Raw genomic sequence first — 11,472 nt, forward strand, 5'->3', positions numbered from 1 at the left:
GCGACCCCCAGGTCACCTTTGGGGGCTGTGAAGCTTTGGGAGGCAATGCTGCGGCAGGTGAGCAGAGGCTCGGGCTGGCCTCCCCAGCCCCACGCTGCTGCTGCTGCAGCCTGAGACAGCGAGCGAGCGTGAGGCCCAGGCCCGTAGCACTGGGGAACTGGGGAGGCGTTATCTCAGCCCCATGCCCTGGAGCACCAGCTGCCCAGAACCAGATTGGACCTGCCTACACATCACGCAATCCCTAGAGGCCAGCTCTCCCTGGAAACAATGCGCTTCCCGGTGTGTGTGTGTGTGTGTGTGTGTGTGTGTGTGTGTGTGTGTGTGTGTGTGTGTGTGTGTGTGTGTGTGTGTGTGTGTGTGTGTGTGTGTGTGTGTGTGTGTGTGTGTGTGTGTGTGTGTGTGTGTGTGTGTGTGTGTGTGTGTGTGTGTGTCCCAGATCACAGGTGGGACGGGGGGCTCCACGAATACTTTGAAATTGTGTGTGTGCATCTTTTTCTGATGACAGTTCCATAACTTTCATTAGATTCTCAAGGAGGGCCGTGACCCCACAATAGTGTTAAGAGTCACAGGGCCACGGCCTTCCAGCCCTCAAATCCTGAGTGCACGATCCTCTGCCCTGTCCCTGTCCTGCTTCTCCTGCCCCCTCTCCTACCAACCACTCCAGAAACCAGGGTCAGCAAGCAGAAGCAACGGGGTTTCCAGAGACTGGACGGTTTGCAGCCGCGGGATGGCGTGCGCCCTTCCCTCTGTGCGGCCTGACTTCTTACTGAGGGTGATCATCTGTGGCTGGCGGGGTCCACCCTGCTCTCCTAGGGTCCCTGGGATCCAGAACCAGGAAGCCCCGACGGGGGAACAGGAGCCAGCCTCAGGGAGGAGTGCCTGGGCTAGCAAGTGTGGGGGGCAGAGGGGCCCGCAGCCAGCGCCCCCCCCCCCCCGCCCTGCGGGCAGGCAGCAGGATGGGATAATCCGAGCAGAGCATCCGGTTGGAAGAGGGTTGGGCAGCAGCTCGCTCCCCAGGGGAATCCTGGTTACATCCTGGTTACCGGTTACCAGCTCCGAGGACAGCCAGGCTGGAATGTGGCCTAACCCTCCAACCCCTAAACCTGATGTGCCTCCAAGCATCCCACACAGCCACCCCACCTGTGGTGGGCAGGGTCGGGGGAAGGCTGCCGGGAACCAGAGCCCTGCCAGGCATCCTTCTGGACCGACCCTTGGTCCTGGGCCAGGAGAAGGCACGGTGAATCCCTCAGGGAGCTCTCGGACGGGGTCCTTGGAAAGGTCCAGGGTCAGGCCATGGACACCCAGCTGCTCCCAGCCTCTCACACATGCACACCTGGACACTCTCCCTCTGGCACCTGACACACACTCGCACTGCAGGTCTTACAAGGACAGACCAAGGCGCTCGTGCCCCATCCTGGCACACAGTGATGTGCTGTGCTCCCAGGGCCGGCCGGCAGCCTGGTGAGCAGGCCAGACACTGAGCGGCTGAGGCAGCCCATACTGAAGGTAGAAGAGCCCTCCACAACTGATTCCGAGGCACCCTGTGCTCTTCCAGGTGCCACCTGCGCCCGTCCCCCTCGCCCTAAGCATCAACAAATGCTGATGTGCCCCTGCTGCATGCCGTGCTTCTCTGTGCCCTGGTATCCCCTCCAGGTGATGGGCTGTGGAAGCCAGGGGAGGCTGCTCTCCGCACGCACGGAGTCATCCGCAACCCTCCCCGAAAAGCCACACGTGGATTGGGGAGAAATACAAGTCACATCCTTCCCTCCAAAGAGGCCAGGAGGGAGGAAGCTGGGACCCAGAGGAGATTGGAGAAAGAGATTCGAGGGGGAGGCCTGGCATAACCAGCCCACATTTTAGATGGAGGAGGACGGGATATGGGGAGCTTTCAGGGGTTGGGGTGCCCAAGTGGCAAAGCTGAAGAGAAACATCACAACCCGGGGCAGGGACGGCTGGGGGCTGAGGGCACCCCTCCACAGCCGACCGGCAGAGGTTTCCAGCCGGGGGTAGGATCCGCTCCCCACTGCGCCCAGGGGACTCTCCCCTCTCGTCAGCAGCGGCTCCCCTGGATGCTGCCCTGGGGAGTCTTCACCCCATCCGTCTCCGGCCTCACCCACGACGCCTCCTCGCCAGCCCTGCCTTCTCCCAGGTGACCTGGTTCAAGGCCCCCACCCCAATTTCTACTTCGAAGGTCACGTTCTTAGCAGGCACTGGGGCCCAGCCTGGTCTCCTTCGGGCTCACCTCACCGCCCCCAAGGGACCCGGCTCCCGCGGTGGGTCTCAGATCGGTGGGGGGCGGGGGGTTACGGGTCCGGGTGGATCCGAGTGGGATCAGGGCGGAGAGCGGGGCAGGGCCGCATTTTCGCAGACCGACCCCACCGCCCGACAGTCGGGGACTCGATCCCACCGCGGGAGCGCGGCGCAGACACATTCCGGCTGGCACTTGCGATTCAAAGACAGCAGCGCAGACACTAGCTCCCTTCCCCTGCACAGGCCCCCTCCTTTTCCCCCCAACTCCACACCGCCCCCCGACGCCCCGCGCTCCACCTTTCCCCTGGCTCCTCCCTCCGCGCCTGCCGGCACCCTCCCTCGCAGCCCGAGTGCCCTTCCCCCCTGCCTCCTCTCCCCCCACCCCTCCCCCCGCACTCCTTTCCCCCCCACCCCTCCCCTCCCCCGTCCTTAGCTCCCACTTTCCATCGCCTGCTGCGGGCCGTCGTTCCTCCAGAGCCTCACCTGCCCGCCTGACCCGCTGGGCACCCTCTCCACGCCCGGGCACCCTGTCCCCGACCTCCCCCACTGGCTGCCCCGCTGCCCCCTCCCGCCTCCTCGCTCCCCTCCCCCTCCCGGGCGCCGCTTCCCCGCTCCCGCTCCCTCCGCGTCTTTTCCTCTCCCCTCCCCGCGAAGTTTCGGGGCTGTCAGTCTGTCAGTCTCCGGGCAGTCCGCACCCGGACTGCAGGCGGCGGGCGCCATCGCGAGCCGAGCCCGCGGGGGCCCGAGGCCGGGGCGCCGGGGTCCGGGCGGCAGCGGGGAGACCGTGGAGGCGCCCAGGGCGGGCGCTCCGCCGCTTCCCCGCCACACCCGCACCCGCAGCCACCGCCCGTGCGGCGCAGGTGACAGCCCCGGGGGCGCGGGCGCCCAGCGCGCAGGAGGGGTGGGGTGGGGCTGGGGGGGGGAGCGAGGGCCGAGGAGCGGCGCGGGCCGGAGCAGGGAGGGGTGGGACCGGGGAGCAGGGCCGGCTGGGGGGTCAGGGCTCCGAGGAGAACGGAGAGGCGGCCTCCGGAGGGATGGGCGGGGGCTGGGGAGAGGGGCCGGGTGGGAGTCAGGTGGGAGAGCGTGGGGGGCCCCCGAGGGCAGGGAGTGGGGCGTCTCGGGGGAGGGGGGAGGGAGTGTGGGAGCGGGCCGAGGGGCAGGGGGTCGGGCGTTTGGGGGGGCGCGAGAAGGGCGCTGACAGGTGAGCCCGGGAGCCGGGAGCGGGCCGGGACGTGCAGTGAGCTCCAGGCGGAGGGGCTCCGGGGGACAGACGGAGGCGGGGAGGGGGTGGGAGGGGTCTGGGCGGGAGGAGAACTTGGGAGGGGTGAGAAGTCAGTGGGGAGCAGAAGTGGGGGACGGAGCCCCGGAGAGGGAGGGGAGGGGACGCGGAGGTGGGTTGGGAGGCAGGGCCGGGGAGGGGCTGGGCCGGCGAGGCAGTCGGAGTGCGCGCTGAGCCCCAGACCCGAGGCTTGGTGGGGGCCGGGCGACTAGGCGGGAGCTCGGGGGGGCGGGCTGGAAGGGGGAGGGGAAGAGCAGTTCTGGGGAGTGGGGACCAGGAAGGAAGGGAAGCGCGAGCCTGCTGGGGAGGCAGAGGGGGAAGGGAGACGAGGCCTCGGAGGGGAAGGAGAGCTGCGGGAGGGAGGGAGGGAGGGAGCGAGGGAGGGCGGTGTGGGGAGAGGAGGAGGAGGGCTGGGGAGCGGGGGGGGGGGAGGAGGGAACTGAGGTGAAGAGAGGAAAGGAAACCGGAGTGGGGGATGAGAGGGAGAGGGGAGGGGAGAGCCGGGAGGAGGAGGGCGGTGTTGGGGAGGAAGGAAAAGAGGAGGGGGAAAGGAAGGGAGAGGGTGTGCGGCCGGGAGGGGAAGGAGCCGGGGGTGAACCGCGAGGGGAGGGAAAGGCGGCCCTGAGCCTGGGGAGGGGGAGGGGAGCTCTGCCGCGGAGGCTGCCCCAGCGGAGGGTCAGGGGGGCGGTGGCTGCGGAGGGCAGACCCGAGGGGGCCGAGAGGGGTTGGCAGGCAGGCTGTGGGCAGGGGGAGGAGCCGGAGGGGCGGGGCAGGGGGCGGGGCTGGCGAGCCAGCCGGCTTCCGCGGGGAGAGAGGGCGGAAGGCGGAGGGAGCGGGAGAGGGGAGGGGTGGAGGGAAGGCTGCCAGAGAGACTGGCGGGGGAGGGGAGTCTGCTGGGGGAGGGGCAGGGGACCCGCTGGAGGAGGAGCCGCGAGGGCGGCTAGAGGGCCGGGTGTCTAAGCCTGGGAAAGCCCCGCGGGGGAGGGGCGATGGTTTTGAGGTAGGGTTTTGGGGAGGTGAAGCCAGAGTCATTCCTGCCTCCGGTGAGGACCCACCTCCGAGGGCCTCCCCACCAGTTGCCCAGTAGTGGTACTCACCTCCGCCCCTAGGCTGGCTCCTGTTTCACCAGCTCCTGCAGTGACAGCTGGAGGGCCTAGGAGACGAAGTTCCCCCGCTCTCCCCTCTGGTCTCCCACCCTCCACCCTCTCCCCAGAGAATCGGTTGATTCCTGACACCCCTAGGCAAGGGCCCTGGGGGGTGGGGAGCGCTGAAGGGCTGGTGCTGGCTCTGAGAGACCTGCAGGTGAGGGTGGCAGGCTGATTGCCAGAGCTGACCTGAGCTTAGCTTGCAGAAATGGCTTCAAGGCCTTCTTCGCCTTGGTCCACCTTCAGAGGTCTCTGCTTTCTGAAATCCACGTTCCCTCATTTCCCTAACCTGTACCTGAGGACATCACCTTTGGAGCTCCTGGAGATAGCTGATGGGGAGAGGTTGGGCAGAGCCAGGACCCAGGTGGAAGCTGTCTGAGAAGAATCTGAACCAGGTTGTATTTCTCCTTAGGGTCTGTGGCCGGATCCCCAGGAGGAGTTATCCTGGGTTGCCATGAGAGAGACCTTCGAGGCCCTCAGGTCCCTGGGTGAGCCAGCAGAACTGAAGGAACTTGGATGGGGGGGCAGGGGAGTAGGAGGACTCAAGAGCATACTACGCCTGCTGCTTCCCTAATTCAGACAGCAGAGCATCCTCAGGAGGTCGCAACCCTGATACCCCGGAGAGCCTGGGAGCCTTTCTCTAGGGCAGCATCCTTTTCGGTTTCATCAGGAAGAATGCCTGGTCCACGCTGGAGGTTGTGCTAGCACTCACAGAACACCAGGATATTTAAATCTATCCTCTCTCTTCCTTCTGTCGCCTGTCCTTGATGCGGTGCAAGGGGCCTGAGGTCGATACCTGGCCAGGCCACTGCAGGGTCTGGCTGTCCCTTATCCGTGCTAGTTAGAGACCCTTCCTTCCTGAGCACATGGGGAAAACCCATTGGGTGGGCTGGGAAGGGGAAGACACCCCCCCCCCCCGTCTTTGATCACCTCTTCTCTACTTTGTGCTTTACTTGGACGCATCCTTTTGCCTGTAACAGGACTCTCTGTGGGACAGCCGGAGATGGCCCCCCAAAGCGAGCCTGGGGAAGAGTCCCATAATGCCCAGGAACAGATGCCCCCTCCCCGGGAAGAGAGAGCGCTGGGCAAATGCTCAGGTAAGTAAGTGGGGACCAGGGACGTTGGCTCAGGGCAGAGTCTTCCTTCCTTTGTTCATCAGCTATTTATTGAGCACCTACTAAGTGCCCTGTGCTATTCTAGATATTCAGGATACCTCAGTGACCAAGGAGACAAAGATCCCTACCTTCCAGGAGCTTAATCCTAGTGAGGGCAGAGGGTCAACAGACAACAAATGTAGAAATAAGTGTACTTACAACCCGTGTTAGAAGAGGCTATGTGCTTTGGGGGCGTAAAGCGGGGTGAGGGAACCTGAGACCACTGCAGGTAGGGGTGGGGCAGGCTGGAGGATTAAATGGTGGGGTGAAAGTAGGTCTCATTGTGAAAGTAAGATTGGAAAGAGGTGAGGGAGGCAGCTAAGCAGATACGGGGAGAAGATGCCTAAGGCAGGCGTGGACCTGGCTTTCTGACACCCCGATCTCCTCTAATGATCTGCCTTGGAACTGGAGTCCATCTGGTGGCTGGGAGGTTCCCCATCTCCCCTCCTAGGAGCCTCATGTAAGCCTCAGGGCAGGGACCCTTCCTTGCTTCCACTATCTTACACACACATATTCCAGAAATTCCTCACAGCTGTGGCTCTTGCAACCTGCACGGCCTTAGCAGCTGCCCTGCTTGAAGGAGCCTGAGGCTGCCCTGGGGCAGCTGGGAATTCAGCCCCTGCAGGTATGATGTGGGATGCAATCCTGCCGGTGGGGCCGGGACCGGGGTGTCAAAAGCCCCTGCTTCCTAGCGCCAGTGGGGAGCTCTGTCCACCTCTGATGTCTGCGGCGTCCTTGAGGTAGCCTGTTCTCCGCCAGGGCGTGAGGCCCCCAGACCAGAGGAAGGTGCCCCCACTGAACAAGCTGAAGCTCCCTGCAGAGGAGGCCTGGCATGGGCACCACAGAAGCCTGAGCCCATGGGCTCCTGCTCAGGTGAGTCTTCCCAGCTCTCCATCCCACCAGGGGGCCAGGCGGAGGGAGCAGGGGCCTGCCAGCTCCCGAGCTGCTGTCTGAGGAGGCAGCCACCCCAGGCCCTACCAACCCAAGAGGAATCGGGCCCTGGCACCTTTCTGCTTTAGAGCTTCAGCACGCAGAGGGAATTCTACATCCACAGACGACAGGAATCAGAGAGGCTGGCCACCAGAGAGAAACACGCTCTCACCCCAACATCCTCCAGAAGTCTTAACTTCCCAGCCTGTCTCCCACAGTCAAAGTTCATCCCTGTTGACAACTTGAATTATGATTCCCAGGAAGACATATGGCGTTGATCAACCTTTTCATTGTCTCTCCCCAGACATGCTCCTTCCCCCAAATCTCCACGGATCTCGGTGCTGCGCAAATGCCCCAAATCTGTCGTATTTGACGCATGTGCCTCATACGCAAGGCGATCAAACAGTTCGTTCTCTCTCCACGGTCCTACCCGCCACTTCCTTCCACTACCACCAGCTTTATCACCTTCTGCCTGAGTGATGTCACTTATTCCACAAGGGCTGATTTAGTGCCCACTAGGTCCAGGCTGTGTTAGGTAGAGCGGGAAGAGAGGGGCTCTAGAGTGACACAGTCCTGGCTTGAATCCTTGCTCCACATTTGTTGGCTGAGTGATCTTGGATAGGCTGGAGGAGCCTCAGTTTGTTCACGAAAAATAAGAGTAACTTCCGCACCGGGGTTTTTGTGAAGGTGTGTGAGGGTGTATATACAGTGCTTCATCTGCAGTTGGCACTCAGTACGTGGCGGCAATCTTCATTTTTATTAGGCGCATAAAGAAACAGAACACAAGATGTCTGCCCTCCAGAAACTGAAATCTGATACCAATATGAGCTAGAATAAAGAATTAAAAGAACAAATAACAATAAAGGCATGTCGCAAGGAAGTGTAGAAGTGTCAACAGTTAAGTGTTTATATGAGATCCTCGTGCGTTGGATCTGTCAAAGATTTTGTTCATTTGTGCTCCGTGTTGAGAGAGACACGTGTAGACTTCAGCGTGGATGAAGGTGAGGGTGGAGGATGGGAAAACATTCTAGGCTGAGAAGAGACTTCGAACTAGGGGAAGTTGACATGTGAAGACCAGCTTGCCCGAAGTGAGGGCTTTATGCCTGGGAGTATTAAGAGAGTTGGACTAGGTTGGCGTGAGCCTCAGATGCAGCTAGAACTTACTTTATCCTCTGAATAAGAGGGAGCTGTTGATGGTTTTCTTCAGTAGAAGAGTGGCACAGTGAAAATGAAAGCGATATCACAGTGTGATAGATAGTTGCTTGGAACTGATGGATGGCTACAAGAAACTAGGAGTAAATCTAACTGTGATAGTCCACGTATCATGTAACCAAGGCTCAGGCTATTACAGACTTTTAGAGCCAGACAGGACCTCCGATCAGCTGGTACAAAGGTTCTCAAACAAGAATCACTTTGGGAGCTTGAAAGAAAGAACAGATTCACGGGCCCGGCTCCCATAGATGCATTTTGTGAAGGTTGCCCGGGAGGTTATGACACGGCACCAGATTTAGGAACCATGAACTGGTCCAACCTTTACGCCTAAGCAAGCTAACAAACGTAGTTCGAAGAGATGAAGTGACTCCACCATGGTCACACTGCTGCTTAGTGGCAGAGGAGAACCCAAGGGGACATTCCTGGTCTGGGACCTGAGCTCCTTCCTCTTGGCTGGGCCATTGCAGTGCCCAAGAGGGGCAGAGCTCCAGGGGAACCCATCTCCAACCTGCTCCCTAAGAGGACCCTCCCTGCTTCTCCGGCGGTGGCACCATCCATTGGTCCCCCAAGTCCTGTAAACTCAACCCTCTTCTTAAACTGGGATTTCCCACCTGGCCCTAGAAGCAGCAATGAAGGCTGTAGGAGCAGGGGGCCTTTGAGAAGCCACAGGAAGGAATGCAAAGGTACTCAGTGGCCACTGGGGAGGAGTTAGAGGGCAAGGGGGGCGTCAAAGGTGAAAGTCAAGGTTCCAAGTCCAGCCCGCTGGGAGAAGGAGGCTGTAGACCTACTGTTGACATCAGCGGGGTAGATCTGGGAAGGTGGGGTGTTTGGCGGTAATCCTGCTGAGCTGTAGCCAATTCGCAGGACACGCAGGGGAGTTGCTCAACTGGAGGTGAGAGGTTGAGGTTCCAGAACAGAAAGATCTGGGGGGCCACGTGGACATATGAGCCAGGACAGGAACCTGAGGACTGAACCTTGAGGGAGAGTAAGGGGAGGCTGCTCCAGAGGCAGGGAGGCAGGCAAACCGGGGCGAAAGCGTCCCCGCAGCAGAGAGCCCAGGAGGAGGACTTGCAGTGATCTTTGGGTTTGGTCATTCCCAGGAGTGTCCCAGTGGAAACAGCAGAAGCTAGACTTCAGGGCTGCAGGAAGTGGTGGTCGTATTGGCAAATAAACGTCGCATAAATCAATGTGGGGCTTAACAGACTCGCCTTGTTTTGATCTTTCAGGGGAGGAGTGGATGATTCGGAAGGTGAAGGTGGAGGAGGAGGATCAGGAGGCAGAAGAGGAGGTGGAATGGCCCCAGCACCTGTCATTACTCCCCAGCCCCTTTCCCGCCCCTGACCTGGGGCCTCTGGCCGCCGCCTATAAGCTGGAGCCGGGGGCCCCGGGGGCACTGGGCGGGCTCGCGCTGGCGGGGTGGGTCCCGACCTCGGAGAAGCCCTATGGCTGCGGGGAGTGTGAGCGCCGCTTCCGGGACCAGCTGACCCTGCGGCTGCACCAGAGGCTGCACCGGGGCGAAGGCCCTTGCGCCTGCCCGGACTGCGGCCGCAGCTTCACGCAGCGCGCGCACATGCTGCTGCACCAGCGCAGCCACCGCGGCGAGCGGCCCTTCCCGTGCTCCGAGTGCGGCAAGCGCTTCAGCAAGAAGGCCCACCTGACCCGCCACCTGCGCACGCACACGGGCGAGCGGCCCTTCCCGTGCGCAGAGTGCGGCAAGCGCTTCAGCCAGAAGATACACCTGGGCTCCCACCAGAAGACGCACACGGGCGAGCGGCCCTTCCCCTGCCCCGAGTGCGAGAAGCGCTTTCGCAAGAAGACGCACCTGATCCGCCACCAGCGCATCCACACGGGCGAGAGGCCCTACCAGTGCGCGCAGTGCGCGCGCAGCTTCACGCACAAGCAACACCTGGTGCGGCACCAGAGGGTCCACGAGGCGGCCGGCCGCGCCCCGTCCTCCCCCGACGCGCCCGCCTCGCCCACGTCCCCTGCCCCGTCCCCCACGCCGTCCCCTCCCGGGCCCAAGCCTTTCTCCTGCTCCGACTGCGGCCTGAGCTTCGGCTGGAAGAAGAACCTCGCCGTGCACCAGCGTCTGCACCGTGGCGAGGGGCGCCCTTTCGGGTGCGACGAGTGCGCACTGGGCGCCACCGTGGACCCCGCCGCTGCCACCGAGCCCTTGGCCTGCGCGCCCCGGAGCACACCGGCGCCCCCGGACGCTCCCGCGAGCCAGCGGGCCTTCCTCTGCCCGGACTGCGGGCGCGGCTTCGCCCACGGGCAGCACCTGGCGCGGCACCGGCGGGTGCACACGGGCGAACGGCCCTTCTCCTGCGCGCAGTGCGGCCGCCGCTTCGGCTCGCGGCCCAACCTGGTGGCCCACTCCAGGGCGCACAGCAGCGCCAGGCCCTTCGCCTGCGCGCAGTGCGGCCGCCGCTTCAGCCGCAAGTCGCACCTGGGCCGCCACCAGGCGGTGCACACAGGCAGCCGGCCCCACGCCTGTGCTGTGTGCGCCCGCAGCTTCAGCTCCAAAACCAACCTGGTCCGCCACCAGGCCGTCCACACGGGTTCCCGCCCCTTCTCCTGCCCTCAGTGCGGCAAGAGTTTCAGCCGCAAGACCCACCTGGCGAGACACCAGCGCGTCCACGGCGGCGCCGCCCTCCCGACCTCCGAACCTGACCTCTTGCCTCCGGCCTGGCCCACTCCCACCGAGGTGGCGGCATCCCCGCTCTTCTTCTGAGCCTCGTTCTAGGCCGGACCCTGCCTTTGCCTTCTTTTGTTCCCTGGTTCCAGAGACCCATGCCCAACGACATCTCCTGGGCGGAGGAGCACGATGGCCTGAACAGCCTCTGGTCGTTTTCCTTCCCTCCCTGTCTTGCTGGGGAGAAGTCTGGAAAGGATAACCGGCTTTGACATTCTGGGACAAAAAGTGCTGAGAGTGAATCCTTGCTAGGAACAGTTCAGGCCTGAGTTCCTGAAAATCTCCCACCCAGAGACCCCATCAGAAAGCAGACATTTCCCGGACCACTCCTGACCAAAGACTGAGTCAGGAACCTCTACGATGGAGGGAAAGAATGGTGGTCTGTGTACTGAAAGTTTCATTAAAATTACAATCTGAAGGTTCTGGGGCTGTGAAATGAGTTGGGGGGGTGGAACCCCAGGCTTTTCTCATCCACTCACTCACCTTAATCCACACACAGACACCCCTTCCCTTCCTATCCTGTGTGAGTTAAATTTAGCCAGCTGCTGGTAATGGGCTTTATCAAATCAAAATATGATCCAGCTAATTGCGAAATCACCATCTTGCTCCCTGCCTTTAGCTCAAATTGACAAGGAAGAAACAACAGTATACATTTCTCATGCCAGGTGTCAAAGGCTAGAACTGCTGGGAATGCAAAGAGAGGGGACAGGGTGCCCCTGGCCATTCCTATGGGGAGGGCGTGCCACCAAGGCCCTGGAGCTCCAGGGCTCTGCCTCTGTTTGCAGCTCTGCCAAGGGCATCTCAGAACAG

General features: G+C 62.1%; 1 protein-coding gene across 2 annotated transcripts; it reads left to right on the plus strand.

Annotated features, from left to right (window-relative positions):
• Positions 1-1,996: 1,996 nt before the first annotated feature.
• ZNF467 (zinc finger protein 467) lies at positions 1,997-11,080 on the plus strand. Of its 2 annotated transcripts, XM_067041902.1 has the most exons (5): positions 1,997-2,149; positions 5,087-5,162; positions 5,655-5,771; positions 6,588-6,701; positions 9,197-11,080. In XM_067041902.1, exons 2-5 carry the CDS (start codon positions 5,129-5,131, stop codon positions 10,699-10,701), a joined length of 1,770 nt encoding a protein of 589 aa, XP_066898003.1. In that variant the 5' UTR covers positions 1,997-2,149; positions 5,087-5,128; the 3' UTR covers positions 10,702-11,080. The 2 variants fall into 2 exon arrangements, with proteins under 2 accessions (XP_066898003.1, XP_066898002.1); XM_067041901.1 differs by lacking the exons at positions 1,997-2,149; positions 6,588-6,701 and adding an exon at positions 3,004-3,110.
• The last annotated feature ends 392 nt before the right edge of the window (positions 11,081-11,472 follow it).

Source organism: Kogia breviceps, chromosome 9 (assembly GCF_026419965.1).
Source record: "Kogia breviceps isolate mKogBre1 chromosome 9, mKogBre1 haplotype 1, whole genome shotgun sequence".
NCBI classification, from domain to species: Eukaryota; Metazoa; Chordata; class Mammalia; order Artiodactyla; family Physeteridae; genus Kogia; species Kogia breviceps.

Coding starts and splice junctions, on each gene's coding strand:
- ZNF467 (XM_067041902.1), top strand. CDS start 5,129: ATGAGAGAGACCTTCGAGGCCCTCAGGTCCCTGG. Junction 5,163..5,654: donor CGAGGCCCTCAGGTCCCTGG/GTGAGCCAGCAG, acceptor TGCCTGTAACAG/GACTCTCTGTGGGACAGCCG. Junction 5,772..6,587: donor AGCGCTGGGCAAATGCTCAG/GTAAGTAAGTGG, acceptor GTTCTCCGCCAG/GGCGTGAGGCCCCCAGACCA.